Below are 21,406 nucleotides of genomic sequence, written 5' to 3' on the forward strand. Positions count from 1 at the left end.
GGACATCAGATCCATTCATGTGAAACAGAAAGTCTCCCTGTCCTCATTAGTAAAGATCTAGAAATGACAACACCTTTTGTTTGATTTCATTCCAGAGTTACTCTAGCAAAAGTGTAACAGTTTTTTATTAAGACAAACATTAAAAAGTTTGAATTTGGACCAAAATGTTTATTACTGGTATTTTTTTCCATGAATCTGTCATGTTTATAAACTTGCAACTTTTAAGGTATCTTTTTTTTGATTAGGAATTTCATAAATCCTCTCTTAATGCATACTGTATTTTCCGGACTATAAGCTGCTACTTTTGTCACGAACCTTTGACCCTGCGGCTTATTCGATGATGCGGCTAATCTATGCTTTTATTTAACGGCCGCCAGGAGCGCCCCGGCAGTCTCAGACTGCCTGTAGAGCTCTATGTCCAGCAACAAGCGCGATTGCTTTGACACACACTCAAGCAGCCAAACAGCATGGACCTCACTTCAGCTCTTAGACACTTAAGTCATGGTGCAATAAAAGAAATACCCACGTTCAGCCGCATCCCACAATCCTTTGGTGCCATTACACGCAACGTGCACGTGACCGCTGCTACAATATGACGCAGCTTTCAAGTTAAAAGCAATCGTTAAAAGCAGTGTAAAAAAAATCCACCATCACCAACGGGTTTGGAAAAGCCGGTCTGTTGCGTGCGCCAGAAGTTTCCTTCCACAACAGTGAAGGAAACTTTTGGCGCACGCGCTCTTATAAGTAATATAAGTATTAACTTCTGTGCCGCGCGCTCTTATAAGTCACTGCTGCTCTCTTTTACTGGTATGTTTTTTTAACCAGCCCTGTTATTTCCACATTGCTGCCGTGTTACTGCCGGAAGGAGGGGAGAGCTGGTCTTGCGTTCCGCTGCAGCTCCCTGCTCTTTCTTAAACACGCACGCGGTTTCAGAAAATATACATCCTCAATCTACAACGCAGTGTGGCGAACCGGGGGTGAGCCCCGCCTTAAACCCCTAAGACTCATGGGAAGTGGGGAATCTGAATGTGAAGTTCCACACCATAACTGAGGAAGCTGGTAGGCAGATGTGGCTGTGTTCAAATAAATAGGCTAAACTACTGGTTACTCTTCCCACTGAGAGACTACTGTGGTCTTTTAGTATTCAGGCAAAGGTAATCAATCAGTGACGCATCAGTTGAATCACCACAACCTGCGGCTTGTATACAGATGCGGCTTGTGCATGAAAAAAGTGGTTAATCCTCATTAAATTGGGAGTGTGCAGCTTGTAATCAGGTGCTCTCAATAGCCCGGAAATTACGGTAATTAATTGATAAAAACCCTATATTCTTCAATTAAAGGTGTTTCTTTTGCACCGTTTATATATCACTAAAAGTATTAGACGGTCGTAGTTTGATTTAATCAAAATGGAGCGTTTGGGTCAACGTTTCTATTTTATTTGATGTTTTTTTTAACATAAACTTTTTCTGGACAGCACTGGTTTTTGTTTTTCTCATTCTGGTTTAATAGTCAGCATGTTAAGGGGATTGGTAGAATTATATGTGCATAATTGTAAACCACAGATGCACTAAGGAAGAGTCCCGCATGCATCAGCAGCTGGCTGTCCCCATCCATCACTGGGTTTTCTCCGCAGTGTTCACTGTAAATAGAAAGAATCCAAAAGTACAGCTCAACTTCTCAACACTGAGCGAGTGAGTGAGCAACCTGAGCTGCAAACACAGATTATCCAGGAAAACATGGAGGCATCTGCAGCACTAAAGACCGGACTAAGCATGGTTTTTGAAAGCCCAACAGGCTGCTCAGCAGTCCACAGCCTGTAGAAGCTTTAACTATCATTCTGATTGATGGGGACTTACTAAAAAAGAAGATAACCAGGATTAAGTTGTCAACTGTTTGCTCCTATTTGAAAATTCTGCTGTCAAAACTTTTATTTTGATGCCGCTGAAAGTAGGTTTAAAGACCCTCCAAAAAAAATCCTGTTTTTGGTGTTTTTTAACATGTTCTTGCAGCATTTTCTCATGATGGAGGACGTAAAGAAAATTAAGCTTAAAATTGCATTTCTTAGTATTTCTCTATTTTAACTGTTGCGAATCAGGATTGGACAAAAAAATGCTGTTGGAAAAAGCTTGTGGTCGTTACGTTCAATCAGCAGGCCACAAGCTTCCTCCTCTGCTCCATTCTGATGTTTCCATTTGAAGACAAACAGTACATCTTTGTTTTTACTCGTCTGAACTGAAATCTGGATCCTAACTGTGCGGCTGGACAGCTCCAAAATTGCTCACCATTTTTGTCGCACTGCTAATGTAAGGTTTGGGGATGTGAGGGGCTGTGAGTTAGCAGGAGAGAGTGTAAACAGAGGGATATATTTGAAATAACGGCCGGCAGGCTCACTCTGTGCCAACAGTCCTGCCCACAACTGAGAGGGGAAATTCTAATGAACTCCTGCTGCTATGCAAAAACTATGCTCTGGAAAAAGACAGTTTTAAATTATTTCTTATTTTCGCTAATAGCGCATTTATAAATAAAAGATCACTGGGAACACTTTTACAATATCAAAGATGATTGGAGTGAGTAGAAGTCATAAGCAAATGCAAGGGTTTCTGTGGTTCTTCAGACAAATACGTCTGAACTTCAACCAGGCCCTTCTGTTTGCGGTTTGGAAGTCCTCTTGGTCCCAAGAGGGCCTTCCTTGCATGTTTGTAATCATTTCTCTATGCACTGGTACCATTTGATCGACACGGACTTGGTACCATTTGATCGACACGGACTTCGTCCATCGTCTACTCTGTCTCTTCAAAACTAACTGCTGGGATGGACCACTGCGACCCTGAAACTGAGGAAACCCTAAAACTGGCTCACAGCATCTTATACCATGGTTCGGGTAAATACTCGATTCTGATTGGCTACTGGGTGTGCATTAAAAAGTGATAATGCACAGTGATGACCGCACGCCCCGAAAAGAAGTTCCGGTCACTTATCTCAAATCTTCTGTATCACTGCACCAGCTTCTGTAACCCTTGTGCTATCCTAGGCACTTTACCATTGGGAGTTGGGTCATCTAGACCCACTAGACAGTGCTCTGAACCTTTTTTCTTCAATGATTTGTGATCTTCACTGGTGTCCATGGATTACATGAAATCTTTCCACCTTTATCCACCTTTGTCATGGTAGAGAGAACATGTCAATGTAAGGGTGGGGTCATTTAAGATAGCACAAGGGTTAAAAAAACCTTCAGCTTCATCATCTGGACAAGCGGTGTATATATATATATATATATATATATATATATATATATATATATATATATATATATATATATATATATATATATATATATATATATATATATATATATATATATATATATATATATATATATATATATATACACATATCTTGTTTGGATGATAAGATAAAAAAGATATAGAGGCTCAGATCTACCACACCAGACAAGACCCAAGGTGTAGGCTGTGCAAAGAGGCGCCTGAAACAATCCAACACATAACTGCAGGGTGTAAGATGCTGGCAGGGAAAGCATACATGGAGCGCCACAATCAAGTGGCTGGAATAATATACAGGAACATGTGTGCAAAATATGAACTGGAAACCCCATGGTAATGGCGAACCAACCAGACATTGTAGTGGTGGATAAAGAACAGAGGAAAGCTGTTGTGGTGGATGTGGCAGTGCCAAGGGATGCGAACATCAGGAAGAAGGAACATGAAAAACTGGAGAAATACCAGGGACTCGGAGAAGAACTGGAGAAAGCCTGGAAAGTGAAGGTGACAGTGGTGCCTGTGGTAATTGGAGCACTCGGGGCAGTAACCCCCAAGCTGGAGGAGTGGCTACAACAGATACCTGGAAAGACTTCAGACCTCTCAGTCCAGAAAAGCGCAGTGCTAGGAACAGCTAAGATACTGCGCAGGACCCTCAAGCTCCCAGGCCTCTGGTAGAGGACCCGAGCTTGGAGGAGAAACCACCCGCGGAGGGTGAGAGGGGCGTTTTTTTTTTCATATATATATATATATATATATATATATCACTTTGTATCGCTGAATCTTGATTGCAATCGGTGGTTACCATGACAAGGCGCCGCACCACAGAACAAATAGTCCGCTTTCGGTGAAAAAAGCTATCCAAATCGGAGAAATTAAAAACTGGTTAGTATTTATTTCTTTTGTAAGTGACCATGGTATAAAGCGGGTTAATGGCCTTCGAAGTATGAAATGCCCTCCGCTTCTTGTTGAAGGGTTCAGGCTTCCACGGCGTGCGCTAAAAAGTGATAAGGCATACTTCGTCAGCCATTAACAATTACTTATGGCACACAGCAAAAAAAAATAAAAATTGCTGACATTATTTTTTTGTCTAACAGCCCACAAAATTAAGTTTCACAACTCATTTCTGATGCATAACTCAAGTTGAACAAAAGTCTTTATGAGTGTGATTCAACTGTTGAGATGAGCTGAGGGGCAGAGTAGCGATTTCCCAAGCCAGAAGAGACTGTTCTACTGGCACTGGGCATGTATGAAAAATGAGCAGTGAGGAACTATAAACACTTGCACAACACTTCTTCAAAAAAACCACGGAATGGTCTGACAATTTTTTGGAGAGATATCGTTGAGAAGCTGCAAAAAAAAAAAAACGTCTGTCTTATATTTTGGTGTCATTGTCACACAATGCCCTGAGAGCTTGACAACTAGAAGGTCTGCAGTGAGCCTCATGTGAATTATGAGACGTCCTGGTTAATGTCTTGGTCGCATACGACAAACTCTTGCATGACAAGACTAGTCCTGCAGATTATCAACCAGCGCTACGTCTTCAGATTTAGGACTGCACTGCAGATGTTCTATCCATCTTCTTAGCAGAAAGGTAGGATGTCTGTAAAGACCTTCATTCAGTCAAAGCAATGGGAATAATAAACTATAAAATATAATCTGGTTCTGAAGTTTTACTTTGGAAAACTAGCCAATGCTTTCCACCAAATCTGACTCACTCTTGACGCATGTCAAGTCGCTCGGTCACGTGTGGAAAATACCTCTGCTACTTTCTTAAAGGGACTGCACCGACTGCTAAACTGAAACCTCCAAGCTAGAAAAGTTAAGGAAACAAATGCCTTTTTCACAGAAAAAGGGATTTTGACCTTTAAAAAAGCTGCATCATTCAACAGACAAATACAAATACTCCAAATATGGATTTATGGCAACAGTTGCTATCACACACCATAATGATAATGCATAATATTCAGCAACCGGCTGTCTAAAGTTTGGAGAAACGCTGCTAATAAAGTGGATCAAACGGTAGATTTGTTTATATGTATATTTTTTAAAATACCAGATTTGGTGACCAGCCTTTTTTTTGGGGGGGGGGGTTTACAACTTAAAAGTGTTTAGTTCTACTTTGACAGCTAGGAGTTGAGGGAAAATCTAAATCCCATTGTTCCTAAAATAAATGTAGCGTACAAAGAAAGTTTAAAGCAGCTGCAGATATTTTACAGAGGATGAAGCTAAACTTTACCCTCAAACGTTAAGGAAAACTGGAAGAAACCAAAAAAAGTGGAGGCCCACGTCCACCTAGTAAAATATATTGTCTGACGTTAAACCTGTGTGTGGGGCGCCGCTGCTGGAGCCTATCCTATCTAGAGTTGGGTGAAGGCGGGGTTCGCCCCGGACAGATCGCCAGTCAAACTTCAATAAAAAAAAAGCCCAAATGAACCAAACTATCGTCATTGGTTTGGTCTGTTTGCATTGCTGCTTCACTGGAGGCACTAAAGTGACAGACAACCCTGATCCTACACTAAGTTTTAAATGAGTTCAGCATCAGTGGAAAACCCAGGATCATGTTTAAAACTGGGCTGTTTATCTGACTCCACCCAAAAAAAGACTTTTTTCCTCCGTCCTTTCAGACAAATTCATTGTTTTGATTAAAAATGAAGCTGCCATCAATGCATGTTCAACAATCATCTTTAAAAATGTACCTAAAAACTTTGCTGTTCCCATAAATATAAGCAGCAGTTTTCTCTAAAACTAATTAACTAAGCATGGCTGCTCAGAAAAGACAGGATAAAGCTGCACATGGTGAGAAAACTTCCCCAGTTGTTCCTTTTTCCTCTTAACTTAAGCAGCTGAGTGTGGTAAGAGACAGACGGCGGCAAAGCCAAAGGCCGTCAGTGCCTCCTTCTTCACCAGCGAGCCTCGCCGCTTGTTTCCTGGCCGGCGTGAAGGAAGCAGGCGGTAGGTGAGGACGGGAAGCACGGAACGGATGGGGAAGGGAACGAGGAGAGGGAAGGAAAAGGGAGGGGGAAGCGAGGAGCGACCTTTCCCTCCGCGCCGCGGAGCGGAGAAAAGCCCCTCCGCTCCGCTGACGGGAGCCCCCGGCACGAAGCCGAAAGCAGCGAGCCCTCCCCTCCCCTCCCCGCCTGCCCTGCAGCCCGGCGGATACTCACAATCTTCGCATTAATGGGGTCCGGAGGGCGGTATCCGCTGCGCTTTCGGAGGCACATCCGTGTGGAGATTGTCGGTCCAATGCCGCTCCGCACCGGTGCGTTGTTTTGTTTTGTTTTTTCTTTCCCCCCCTCCCGATAAATATTTTAATATATGTTTTCGGAGTAGCCTACCTCCGCCGCTGTGTCGGAAGGAGTACTCCTCCTCCCCCTTCTGCTGATCTCCCCCCTGCTTGGGTTTTTCCCATAGAGAGTGTGGCAGAGAGACAGCTAAAAACGGCGGGGAGAGAGGAAGCGAGCTCGCTGCCCTCGCGGACACAGTCAGCAGGGCGCATGCGCGGAGCTCCACGTTCATTCATGCATATAGAGTTGTAACTTTTAACACACAACAATGTCAGACACAGGTTTTCATCATTAGCCTATTACAAACTGCAACTGATTTGAATTATGATTCATAGTAAAAATCCTAATTACATTCTTAATATTTTTAAACATTTACTCAAACCTAGCAACTTTAAAAATGTAGCTTATTATTAAGAAATACAGATGATTAATAACTAATTTCACGTTACAAACGACAATGACAAAAAGTTCAATATAAAATGGTGTTTGTTGCACTAGTTTCTCTTTTTTAAGATGTTCAAAGCTAATATATATTAAAATTAGAATTAAATCACTATTAATTACAACTTCAAATTATAATTCTTTTCTATTTGCCAGATGAAAGTGCAGTTTCAAAGTGTGATTGTATTTGAAATGGAACTATATGTCATATAGAACTTAAAGTAAAGGAGACAAGTAAAAATAATAATTTTTTTTTATAAAATCAATCAAGTTAAAGTCTATGTGGCTTCTTTAAAAATCATTTTAATTAAATTAAATTACTAGGATGGAAAAACATTTCCACTGATGTTAATGGGCACAACTATGACTCAGGAAAATAATAACCAAATAAAAATGAATGCAAAAAGAATAATTAAAACAGACATACATTTCTGACCTTTTTTAAATTGTTTTTTTATTATTTTATTTTAAATATTGTGTAGGTGAATCAATGAATATGCACAGAAGGGGGCGCCAAACACCAAGAAGAAAGAAATAAAGAACCGTGTGAGAGTATTTCTGGTTTATAAAGACATTGACGCAATTTCATCATTAGATTAAATATCAATCTACATTTAATTTTGTTGATAAATATCCCTTTTCACAATGCTAATTTGATTTGGTTGTACTCCTATAAAATATCGCACCCATGGAGGTAAGGACATTTTGAAACGCTACTAAAAATGTAATCTCTCAAATTAAACTGACTGAATAATTCTTCAGTATGTGTACAAGTCAAAGCCATCAGCAAAGTTCATTTTTCGATGAACTATGAAGTCCACTCATGTCTGCTGACAGACACTATCTTTAGATCACTGTGAACTTGTATTCATTGATCCTCCAACATCTTTGAGGGAGTTGCATTTCAATGATCCACAGCTCATCTTCTACTGCATACCCAGCTTAATCATCGGGGGTAATGCCTATTTTGATGCTCCTGCCTGACTGGCATGACAGACCAAGCTTTAGTCTCCGCCTCCAGCTGTTATCAGAGGTTAACCTTTGATCTGTCACAGGAGTCCTGGGGAGCTGCACAAATCCCTGCTGTTGTGAGTATGAAGTCTTGCTTATCAAATACGTTTGCCCTGTCTAAGCTATATTCATGGTTTGGTGGGGTAAAATTGAGCAACACATTGAATTATGAGACTTCCTAAACCAGACCACCTTCTAAGACCAAAACATGAACAACGACCAAAACATGGTCTAAAAAATCATCTACATACTGTTAAAATACAAACTGTATATTTCAGTTTGGAAAAATAGCTTTAGGCTTTGAAATAACTCTCCACCTGTTGGACTCTCTCTGTAGTGTGTCCAGCTGCCATTGGGGGGCACTAAAGCTGCATGTCACATTGAGGAAGACAACCTTGCGGGTAATATTTGTTTTGCAACCATAACTGACCCGTAGATGCAATCACGTTGCATTTGTTTCCTCTGGTCCCGACACCTGATTTCTCCTCGGCATATGACTGAGTGCAGCCATTTCTGTGATTATTGTTTGCCTTTCCCCACTAAGCTCTCCGCAGACCCGCAAAGATTTGCCTCAACACCTCGAATTTACTTTCACAGGACTAAAATCACAGCCTGAGTGAAGCTTCAACGAGCATATTAATTCCAGCGGGGGACTCTGGCTTTTAAATTGGATGGAACCGCTGAATATTCACACGTCGAGGCAATTTTCTTCCCCACCTCACAAAGTCTGGTGCATCAAAACAAAACATAAAATCTGGTGGCTTTAAAAATAACAGTAGTTAAGACGATATTTCCAAATGCATCCAAAAATTCAAAGAGCCAAATCAAGTCTAACTGAGCTGTTAAAAGGAGCAAAAATGCTATTTATGTAACCCTTGTGCTATCCCAGGCACTTTAACATTGGGAGTTGGGTCATCTAGACCCACTAGACAGTGCTCTGAACCTTTTTTCTTCATTGATTTGTGATCTTCACTGGTGTCCATAGAATATATGAAATCCTCTTCACCTTTATCATGGTAGGGAGATTAAACATGTTTTAGCAAAACTATATACAGAGTGACTCAACACTGATTCAAGAACTGAAAATTGTTCAAGAAAATCAAACGTAAAGAGAAAGAAAGCATTGATCAATATTAGCAATGACAATAGTGTGCTTTATCATCCAGAGAGCCTTATATCTGGATAAATTCTGGTTGTATTTACTGATGCTGAATAGATTTTCAAAGGTACACGACACTGTCAAAATGCAAATCTGTTTTTTCCAGAAAACAAGGTTGGGTGTTATTGTAAATATTCCAACGTGTCTAACATGTAGCGGTGTCGGACTGTGTATTTTTTACATGTTGCAAACAAGGCTGGGAGTCAGCGCAGTCACAGTAATGTTAGTTTTATCAGTATCTGTCTTTTTATTTATATGTTGCAAACAAGCTTGGGAGTTACAAGTGTTGTGAATACGCTAACACGGCTAATGCTTCTAATGTTGCATGCTGCAGACAAGCTCTAGAGTTACTGTGAACACAGTTACTAAAGTCTGACTGATTGATGGGGTTTTCTCTGACTCTTTTGTCTCACTTGTAAAAGTTCATCAAATAGACCATTCATTGACAGTGTGCCTTGTAATCCAGTGCGCCTTATAGAGCAGAAAATACCATCCTTGTCAACACAAACAACCTACTTCATTCATAAGCCTTTTTCCTCAAATATTTCCTTTTATTATCCTGAAATGATGGCAGGCCAAACATGTTTGAATTTTTATGAAAATATGATGAGGTACCAAAAACATTTTTGTTAGAAAGTAGAAGGGACTTTTGTCAAAATGATTCAAAACATGTTTTCTTCAAAGTAAAAATATCGAAGGTCAGATTCATTTATGATAGTTAGTTTACTGGATGGAGCTGCCTTTCTTACAGAATGAAGTTGGACTGAGAAGGAAGTGAAACTTTCCTCTCATCGTTGTAAACAGGAAGCACACCCCCACAAGACCTGTTTTTGTCACCACGTTTTGATACTAATCTAACACTGTTTCATGCTTTCAGTCTTCTGGTATTTTCTGTAAAGACATTATCATTTGTCCTCTATTTTACATTTTTTTCTCAGGCTAATGTGTGGGGAAGGTTTGGTTTTGATTAAAGACTGTTGTTAAATGAGCAACAAGCTGCTAAACACTACAAGAACTTGAAAGACTTGAAGACACTGATGCTGAAGGCATACGGGAAGTGTAAGAGCATTAAAGGGGATAGTGTGTTTTTATTAGCAATGACTAGCATACAAACAGTAAGACCACAGACTACCATTGTTCACCTGATTTAGAAGCTATGAGGGTGGAGACTATTTTACCTGGCCCAGAGAACAAACATCAGTGATCATCACTGCTGTTTACATGCTACCCCCAACCCCCACGCTAGCCTAACTTTGTGACGTGGGGAGAGCAAAGAACAAGAGATTTAGTCTCTCGAGCGTGTCCTGGATCTTCCCCAGGGCCCCAAGGGGACATGCTGGGAACACCTCCCCAGGGAGGCATCCAGTTCAGATTTCCAAGCCACCTCCACTGGCTCTTCTCAAGCAGAAGAGCAACGGCTCTACTCCGAGCTCTCTCTGGGTGACCGAGTTTCTCACCCTATCTCTAATGGAGCACCCAGCCACCCTATGGAGTAAGCTCGTTTTGGCCGCTCGTATTATGGACCTCATTCTCTCCAGGGCTCATGACTATCGGTGAGTATTGAAACAAAGATCGATCGGTATATGGAGAGCTTTACTTTTTGACTAAGTTCTCTTTTAACAACAACAGACCGGTACAGCGACCATAATTCACCTCTCAGTCTCCCTCTCCAATCTTCCCTCACCCGTGAACAAGATACTAAAACTCCTCTACCAGAGGCAGGAGCACTCCACCCACCCAGAGAGGGAAAACTACCGTTCTCCCGTAGTTTGCCCGAAAAAAGGGCATATACAGTCCTTGACTGTTTATGAGATTTGGACTGAGTGAGTGTGACGGGGTCCAATGAAATTCAATTAATTCACTTGGCATTTTTTTGCGATATGGATGTTGCCATGTTGGAACCAGACGATATCAGTATTCATACATAGTGATAGGTCTGAGTCGATCTGAGTCATCATTTCCATGGCAACCTCTCTGGCAAATCAGAAGTGATCTTAATGGCTGTTCACACCCGTACCACTTGAAAGCAGACTCTGGAGAATCTGTCAATCAAATGCTTCTAAAATTAAATGTGAGACCACATGCTTTTATTGAGGCATCTGATTGACCCGTCCTTAACTTGAATAACTTGTACAGAAAACATATTAAAACATTTAGGATAATCAAGAACATGTTAAACAAACGGTAGCAGAGAAAGAATGGTTATTCTGACAAATATAATGACTAAGTAACAGCTGCTTATTTCTTTATAAAAGTCTATGGGATTTTGGCTTCTTGGAACCAGCGGGTACTTATTTGGAACTTGATGGGGAAGGGATCACTCAGTCTAGTTGTCATAAACAGTCAAGGATCCCAGCATACAGCCAGCCCCCTAATACGATAAACTAACCACAAAACTGTTAAAGCCTGGCAAGACGATGTACAGGACAACTTCGCACCCTCGGAGTGGAGTATCCTGGAACAACAGGGTATGGAACAGTCACTGTGTTGACTCATATCAAATTCTGAACTGATGTAGCCAAAATAGCACATTCACAATATCAGAATAGCACATTCATGTCTATCCAAACCAGAAGCCATGGATGACCAGTGATGTCCATTCAATCCTGAAAGCTAGAGCTCTTATTCAGGTCTGGGAGACAAAGCCCACTATAACTGTATGTAGCCCCTGGCCATCAGACTAAGTGGGAACACCTGGCCCCGCCTTTATTTTGAAAGGGTAATTGTGTATATAAGCTCCAGGTCAGTGGGTGCACTTCCTGCTTGCTTCTTCCTACTTCCTGCTGGCTGCGTCCTGCTCTGAGCTCTCAGCTGTTGCTGCTGCTGTGGCCACACCAGGACGCCTAAAACACCTTCTTGAGACATATTTGGAAACCTCAAATTTTCCATTTCATTAAACCCAAAGAGACCTGCTCATCGGTGAGTTTTTGCGGTCGCGACACCGAAAACAGAAAAAAGCTTTATCATAGTCACAGAGCTAAGCTAATGCTGCCTCACCTTTGAGACTTTGTTTTATTTAATGGTTCTTGTTTGGTTGTTTTAATTTAGTCGCCTGAATTCAAGCCGAAGCATTTTTGTTAAGTTGCTTTCTTTCTTTTGTGTTAATTGAACATTTTGAACCGTTTTATTTACTTTTATTTCCATGATGCCAAAATGGCCACTGTCTTTGAATTAGATAATGTAATGAAAAACCATGTTGCGCAACATTTGAAATTTGAAAGTTTAATTTGTTGAAAATTATTTCTACTTTGATAATGGGATAAAATTAATTTGTAACTTCAGAGTACATTTTTGATTTAAAACTTTTATCCACTTACATTGAACCTTGATATGGAATTGTTTGACTTGTGTACACACTTTGAATTCTATTTGAAACAGCTATTTGATAAGAATATTGTTTCTCTTGTTTCTTGTTTCTACAATTATGATTTATCTGATCTATTTCAGTATACCCAGTGAAATGACTGTTTTTTTTTGTTCAATTCTTGATCTGTTTTTTCTGACCCTTTCTAGGTCAGGTTTTTGTTATATGCTTTGATCTACAACTTGATGGCGAGCTACCCAAATCTGAGATCCTGATACTTCCACCCTCAATAACAACTCCTCAGCTGCAGCAAACCTCAACTACATCCCAACCAATAGACTTTTGGAAACCACTCAATAGGACTCAGACCCATATCCCGGTTCCTTTTGTTGTTGTTTTTTTTGTATTGTTTGAATGTCTATTTTCTGTTAATACAATCGATTGCATTTTACTTTCATCGCTGTCTTGTTTTCATTTACATACCTTGGGCTCCCTGAGACGGATTCTGATTATTGCGCCTAGTCACATAATCTGAGAAGCGTTACATGTACAAGGGGAAACTTGGGGAGAAGTATCAAGGTGGCCAAAGCAAAGTGCACAAATAAAGTGGGGGACCCCTTTACCCAACAGAATCTCATGTCTGGCAAGGATTACAAGAGGTGACAGACTACACAAAGATTTTATTGGTGTGTTGCTCTAACATTAACACACCAATAACACCTCCTCTTTTCCTTATTTTGGGGTGGTACGGCCTCAAACACACTCTCTTTCTCTAAAGATTGCAAACACACATGTCACAGTCTAAGTACATCAGACTCCTTGTGAGTTCAGGCCAGTAAACCCAGGGAACATTGCAGGGCCAAGCAGAGTGTCCAATGGTGCAGTCTTCTTGTCCTCCTTGGGTGACAGTGGCTCCAGTTGTTGAGTAGGTAGGCCAATGGCTAAAGGTTCAGCGGTTAGATCCCTGCTCCCCCCAGCCAACTGGCGTTGTGTCCTTGGGCAAGACTCTTCACCATCCCTGCCTCCAGGGATGGTGATTGTTAGGATGGCCCAGCACCAACTCCACACCCTGAGAATCAGAAATAAAAGCTAGAGGAGAAGCTGCTGGTTTCTTGCATCCACCCGTTTTCTCAACCTACTGCAACCCTTTCAGGGGTCACAGGGTTGTCACAGCCTGTCCTGGTTGCTGTTGGGCAAAGGTGGGGTACACCCTGGATGGGTTGTCAAGACCTTAACACATGCACACTTACACATGTTAGAGCAGATTTTTTTCAACCTTTTTTGAGCCAAGGCACACTTTATCCTTGACAAAAATCCAACGACACACCAGCATCCAAAAATTGAAATAAGGAGAAACTCCTAGTCTGTATTGATGTACAGTCCCTCTACAATCTCACGTGCATTGTTGTGATAATTGTGGCAGAAAAAGCTGAAAGTTGCAGCTGTTTTTTCTAAAAGATGTAATAAATTAAATTAGTTTTCCATAATTTTCAACTAAATTATTCTTAATTTTACCCTGGTTGTTTTTACCTTCAGTTTATTAACATGCAATTTTATGTAACCTCACAAATCAAATATGTTCTTTCTAAATAGTGATTTATTTATTTTTTAAATTTATTTCAATGTTGTTGCAAAGGCAACTAATTTTCTGAACAATTATATGATCACAATATGTTTGATACAATTTACACAAAAAGACACATATGTATGTTTTCTGTAGCTACACAAGTGAAACATGTTGAAGTTTTATTAGTTTTTTTTTTCTTTTGTCTTAAAGATTTAGTTTTTGAAAACTTTAACAAAAATGTTTTATATTTTTTAATGATTAAATTGTTTCAATTTAGTTTAATTGTGTTTGTTGGCCACTTCACCTTAATCCTGTTTCATTAACGTTGTTATTACTTCTTAAATTTAACATATAAAATAATCCAGACTTTATTATAAACGTGTTTCAGTTAGAAAGATGACTTGGACCAAACTGTGGGATGTTTGGCTGTTAAACACAAACCTTGAAGGAGAACTAAACTGTTGACTTCTAATTTCATCAAGAAGAATAAAAACTGTGTTTGTTGTGGTTTCAAGACGTTTAACAGGGAAGACTCATTGTACGTTGAGACGCTGTCTTTTTGACCCTATGCATCATGGGAGATTCAGTGCGGAAACTTCCGCAGAAGGCAGACAGACACGCATCTCTGAGCTTTATTGTGTTGTTCACTTGTTCCACGGTCTGACACTGGATTCTGTGGAAAGCTAAACCGCTAAAAACGAGCTTTAGCTGTTACTTTTGTTGAAACAGAGAGACTTTACGAGCTAAATCAGAACAAGGAAGTGAAGACTTTAACCACTTCTGATTGGTCAGACTGATGACATGTGATTAATCCCAAGAATGACTGGTGGAGACAGTTAAAGGGGCGGGACTTTTCTAAAACCAGAGCTGAAGCTGCGGCTAAATCGCGGTACCGCCATTCTTATCAAAGTGTCTTTAATAGAATCAAATAAACAGAAAGAAAAAAGTATTTTACGATGTTTCATATTCTTAACTACTCAGTGTTTTATCAGGGCCTGTTTGGATGAGCTGATATCCTGGAGATGGGAAATGTTTTTAGATCAGTGAAAATGGGTAATTTTCCACGGCACACATGACCATCTCCCACGGCACACTAGTGTGCCGCGACACAATGGTTGAAAAACACTCCTTTAGAGCACATGTGTCCAACCCAAGTCCCGGGGGCCAAATGTGGCCCGCCATGTAATTTTATGTGACCCGTGAGAGCATAAAGGTTTTCAATTTCTTAAAATAAAAATTTGTTTTAGTTGATAACATATTACTTATCTTTGATGACAACAAATTGTTGTCATCAAACCATCAGTTGGATGCAAGACTGTGTGCAGCCTTTTTTTGTAAAATGTTACAAATGTGATACATGTTCTTTCTAGCTCAGTTTTATGTTATCTTTCTTTATTCACTTGGACAGTTTGATCCAATGATGATGGAGTTATGTGGGTTTTAATAAGTGGACAAAATTTAAAAGGATTTATGCTAGAGTAACAAGCCAAACATATTTTTTCTATGCAACTGTAATTGTCACTTTAAAAAGTTATAATGAATAAATAATGAATTATTTAACATTAAAGAGTAGTTACATTTATTTTTCATTACATTTAGTTATATCTGGCCCTTTGAAGACAGCCACTATGCTGATGTGGCCCTCAGTGAAAATGAGTTTGACCACCCCTGCTCTAGAAAGCCCACACATGTATAGGGAGAACATGCAAACTCCATGCAGAAAGGTCCCAGCTGGGATTTAAACCAGGCCTTCTCACTGGGAGGCAAGAGCACTAACCACTTTGCCACCATGCAACCCTTCTTGCATACAACCATTACCAATGTGCTAGCATTCTTTATATGGTTTGCTGGCTGCACAATCACAGACAAAAAAGAACTTGAAAAGGTGATCAGATCAGCTAAAAAGTCAATAAAAGCCTCCAACCACCCTGGACACCACTGCCAGCTCTTATTTCCTCCCAAGGGAGACAAAAGTTGAGACGAACCACTACCACCCAGGTCACCACAGAAGTACCCTGCTACCTTCTGGGGATAAACGGGAGAAGCAGAACAAACTAACTGAAAATTAGCTTCTTCCCATCAGCCATCAGGACATTAAATAGCCATCTAGAACACAAATATTACCCCCCCACATACACACAGCATTCCAACCACCAAACAACAATACCACCTCAGGATTTTAAATAGACATTCTATCATTAATGATAATTTTACTGTGCCATTTGAAATATTACAGTATATAATGCACAACAGCATCTTCTGTTACTTCCTAAGGCTGTAATTCCATCTACTGTTATTTGCCACCCTTTGTGTAACTTGTTTTTTACATTATTTATTACAGTTGTGCTCATAAGTTTACATAACCGGGAAGAAATTATGGTTTCTTGGTCATTTTTCATAGAATATCAATGATAAAAAACGTTTTTCCCACTCTTAGTTAGTGGTTGGGTGAAGCCATTTCTTGTCAAAACATTCTGTTTACCCTTTTTAAATCATCATGACAACAGAAACATCCCAAATGACCCTGTTCAAAAGTTTGCGTACCCTGATGACTTTGTTCTGAAAATGTGAACACAAGCTGAAACACAAGGGTTTGAATGACAGCTAAAGGTAACTATCCTCACCTGTAACTCCTTTGCCTGTAATCAATGTGTGTGCATAAAAGAATTTCTGGACTCCACACAGACTCTTGCATGAAAAATCCAGTGCTGCACTGACAGTTCTAGATCCTGAGTCATAAGGAAAGCTAAAGAGCTGTCAGAGCTGTCCCAGACAGAGCTAAGTGCAATGAAGAATCCATATGTCACACAAACAATAGAAAGTAAGGTACCTGACTTCATTAAAAGAAACTGGCTAACTCTTTTAGTAGAGCCTAAAAATGACATCTCATCAGAAAACCATTTCGATGAACTTTTGCATTTCCTACAACATCAGGAAAAAATGTTGAGATGCTGGAGCAGTTAAAAATGGTGGATAAGATGGAAAAGTCAGCTCAACATCCTTCTAGAACCTTTGACGAGCAGTATGCCTCTACGAGAGTAACAAAGAAAGCACTTTCTGATGTTTGTGTTGTATGCGGTGACGGAGAACATCGTGATAAAATCTTCTGTAAAGAGTTCAAGGTATTGAATCTCCATGAGACGCAAGTGGCTGCAGAAAAACTGGGAGCCTGCAGAAGATGCCTTGGATGTCACGATAGTGACAGTCATTGCACGGATTCTTTTTTAATGCAAAAAAAAAAGACTGCATTTCTAACCACCATTGTTTTCTCCGACCAAAATCATATTATGTTACGAACAAGAGGGTCTGCGAGAGGAGTACCAACTGCAAACTGATGAGCAGCAAGAGTTCTATGCACAACTTTCTCCAGGTATGGCATAAAATTGAAGAAAAGCTTTGAGCAACAACTCAAGAAAAATGACAAAACCCAGTCTGAGCTACTGGAAAAGAATGGACTTTGTGAACTTCCTGTCATCATGATGTTGATGGAGATTACTGCTAATGCTTGTCAAAAAAATCGGGAAACCTTGTCATTCATTATCAAAAAATGATGATGTCTTAAGATGTCACGGGCTGCTGCAGCTGCTTTAGCCGTTAATGACGTGTCTGTGTTAATAGAGTTAATAAAGTGCCACTAGGTGGAGCTGTATCCTCTTACCTTCGGACGTAAAACTGCTATCAACAAAATAGAATAAGAAAATATTTGTAGTCCATAGCAGGATTGCGCGGTCATATTATTTTAGTGTGAGTGCAAATTGTTTACTGTTTCTTCCCATCATTTTAGCATTCTCAATGTCCATATGACCTTAGACACAACGGCCCTTAGAGGTGGGTACAGGCTGTCTGCAGGCAAAAAATGGGCAAATCTGGATAGGGCACACAGGTGGCCCAAAGGGAATAATGAGACCGTTGACCACTCACTGAACCAACAGAGCAAAGGAGTTGATGCACCTTTTTTCTACGTGTATGACATGTTGTAGGAAACGCTTATCCCTTGTGCTATCTTAGATGACCCCACCCTTACATTGACGTGTTCTCCCTACCATGACAAAGGTGGATAAAGGTGGAAAGATTTCATGTAATCCATGGACACCAGTGAAGATCACAAATCATTGAAGAAAAAAGGTTCAGAGCACTGTCTAGTGGGTCTAGATGACCCAACTCCCAATGTTAAAGTGCCTTGGATAGCACAAGGGTTACATAATACATGAGGGTGAAATAGATGAGACACAGACCCCGAACCCCGTGCTCTGCAAGAGGCCCTTTAGTGCTGTTTAAGTGATGAGTGCACCTAGCAGCACCTGTACAGATCAACCCCCCGTATGGGTGCATGTGACTTAGGGTCAGTTCAGACAGGGCACATTTGGTTTTCTTAAAGTGAACCAGAGTTCACGCAGTTCAGAGTCTTGGTTAGTTATCAATTAGACTCCGCTCCTCCATGCTCGGAGTGGAACAACTGGATCATAAGGGCCACTGTAGCTGGGCATTATGCAGTGTAAACAGAGTAACAGAGCAACAGTGAGACACAGCAACTAACTGAAATGTGGCCTGATGAATGCAGACTCATTAAAACAACTTTACGTGATACATTTATCTTTTCACACTGTTTTCCCCACGATCTATATGTTAAAAACGTTTAGCAGCATACCTGCACAGCCCTCGTCTCCTCAGTAACCGCCTTGCAGCATGTAAGTAAAGTAGCATTAAAATTTGCTGTACCTGACCTTGATACAGACGTTCAAAACTGGTCAGCAAAATATAAAGTTTGGGATGGCAAAGCTTAGGACTTCCATTATTTTCCTTCTGTTGTTTTACCCTGCCCTCATAATTTTCTGGCCAATGACTGAAGAAATCTTTAGTCACGTGGTTTTATTCACAAGCTTTGGTTCAAAATATCGGGTAGACAGCAGTCTGAATACAGACCAAGGTTCAAGACTTGATCCAGACCAAACTAATCGGAGTCAGTTGTTAGCATGTGGCACATTATTGGTAAATTGACCAAACGATAAAATGAGGTTTTAACAACATAACTGATGGATAATCAAAGGTCACTTGAAAAATTAAATTTTTACCCCCATAATGTACTTTACATTTGCTCTACATTTGTTGTCTGCTTCAGTCATCTGCATAGTTTGTGCACATCTCCTGCTGCTGCTAGTTCAAACTGCAATACCTCCAAAACTAATTTGTTGTAAATACCCCAGACGAATTATACATCTGCTTTCCTGCAGTTAAAAAAAAAATCAGCATTTGGCGATAATATAAAAAAACAAACCTACGATCACAAATTGTCATAGACTTAATCAGAGCCGAGATTGGCATTAGAATTGGATCTCTTTACACTCAAAACTACAATGTTTCACCTGACAGATTAGGGTGCGCTTAATCTAACTCTGTTTATTCTGCCATACACTGCAATTATGCACAAAGGTCTCTCAGAAGTCATAGCTCTGTCTCCCCCTCTGGTTACCAGGAGGAACCGTCTCCAGAGTTCGAACCACACTACATCTCCCAGCAACCCCAGCGTGCACTTCCTGGATGTTGCACACCTGACTCTCATTCACTCAATCAATCACAGCATACTTAAGCACTGCACTGAGCCTCACCCAGTGTGAAGTATTGTTTGTGCCACTCTGCCTTTTATTTAGTTATTTGTTTATTTTTTTATTATTATTTTTTTGTTTTTTAAATGTATTTATTATTATACCGATCGTTATATCTGGACCTGATCTTCTGCTTTCCTAACCCTGTGCTGTATTTGACTCTGTTTGCCTGCCCAGAATCTCACCTGGGGCCTCATTTACAAACGTTGCGTATGCACAAAAGAAGGCGTACACCGCTCTTTACGCAATAATTGAGATTTATAAAAAGCAAACTTGACGGGAAAATGTGCGGTCCTTCACGCAAGCTCTGACCCAGGCGTACGCACAAAAACGGGTGACATGAGAAATGGCGACACCGTCGGCAGATGGAAGAAACACGTGAAAGTGAAAATGACAATACTGCCTCTGATAAATAACACGGAGACTTCACAAAGCAAGTCTTACAATTAACAGCCTACACGAAGACCCGTTTGATCGATCAGCAGTGAAACAAACAAAAAAATCAAACGAAAATTACAACAGAAATTCAAATGAACACTTATTTGCAGAAAGAAAAGTGAAATACGTTCTGCAATATTGGCATGTTGTGCAATTCATCCTCATAAATAATATAGTTAACAGAACGAAATAATGTACAAAACTGATATTCTCGTCAGTGTGTCCGTCTGGCGGAGCCGATATAGGTGCCATTAGATAGACAGACAGACAGACAGACAGACGGAAATATAATTGTCCACTGGGGAAAGTGGTTTTCATAGTAAAACATTTCTTCATAAGCTATGGAATTATGGTATTCATGCATATGCCTTTAGTTTGTTTTATTTTTGATAAAACAATGTATGGCGTATGTCTCAACCATTCAGAAAGCAACAAGAAATTACATTTGCGCAGATCAATTTCCCATTTCCACGTCGATTATTACCGACATCTGTAGCTTGTCAGATGTAATTAAATGGATGGAAATAAAATGCCCCATCACAATGCGTAATGACCCACAATGGCTGATCTTGCGCTCTTAGAAGATGTGGCAAATGGAAGAATTCGGAGTGAACGCATCTTTAGACAGCAAGAAGACTTGCTGGCAAACGAGGACGACTGGCTTATGAGCCGGTTCCGACTGCCTCGAGCCGTCCTTTTGGACCTCTGCGGGCTTTTGGGGGTGTGTCACCCAGTGCATCTGGCGCGTCGGTGTCCCCCTGCGCCTCAGTCACCACTCCACTTAAAAGGGATTCCCCAATTATTGCCGCCAGTCTGTCATCAAGAGGGGTCAGCTCCGGTGTCCCCCCCCCTCCCCCGCGTGGCAGACACACTCTGGCGATGCAGCGCCAGACTTTTTTTGCCTCGACTTTGATGTCCGACCATTTCTTTTTTATTTCGGCCACGGTCCGAGGTTGTGAGGCTACAGCATTTACGGCGTCTGCCACCGTTTGCCACCCACGTGCCTTTTTGGCATTAGTAATGCCCACACTGTGCCCTCCAAACAACATTTTTCTCCTCTTTTCCACCTCGCCAACGATAACTTCTACTTCACATTGAGTGAAGTTACGTTTTTTTGATTTCCTCTCGGTGTTTGCCATGGTTTCGCAATCAATGAATATTCATTTGTGGGCGTTTCACGGACTATTTATGGGCAACTATGGGCGTGTCATGAAGCCGCAAAAAGCTGCGCTGCATTTAGAATTGGTTGTGATTTATTAAGGGAAAGATGCATAGGATGTGCGTGTGCACGGTTTTATAACTCCGAATATTTCTGTGCGTA

General features: G+C 40.6%; 1 protein-coding gene and 1 long non-coding RNA gene across 5 annotated transcripts in view; one reads left to right on the forward strand and one right to left on the reverse strand.

Annotated features, from left to right (window-relative positions):
- Positions 1-6,747, reverse strand: part of LOC101158610 (regulator of G-protein signaling 17) — a 55,313-nt gene extending 48,566 nt beyond the window's left edge. For 3 of the 4 annotated variants that reach the window (XM_011477657.3, XM_011477658.3, XM_020704932.2), the window contains exon 1: positions 6,443-6,747. In XM_011477657.3, the coding sequence (XP_011475959.1) occupies positions 6,443-6,499 (57 nt within the window). In that variant the 5' untranslated portion in view covers positions 6,500-6,747. The remainder of the gene's footprint in view (positions 1-6,442) is intronic. The other variant, XM_004071055.4, reaches the window with a different exon arrangement.
- A 4,643-nt stretch (positions 6,748-11,390) lies between these two features.
- On the forward strand, positions 11,391-12,934 carry LOC105354467. The gene is made up of 2 exons (XR_909081.2): positions 11,391-12,092; positions 12,687-12,934. It is a non-coding gene; the product is annotated as an uncharacterized LOC105354467 (long non-coding RNA).
- Positions 12,935-21,406: the final 8,472 nt, after the last annotated feature.

The sequence above is a fragment of the Oryzias latipes genome, chromosome 7, assembly GCF_002234675.1.
Source record: "Oryzias latipes chromosome 7, ASM223467v1".
Lineage (NCBI taxonomy): Eukaryota > Metazoa > Chordata > Actinopteri > Beloniformes > Adrianichthyidae > Oryzias > Oryzias latipes.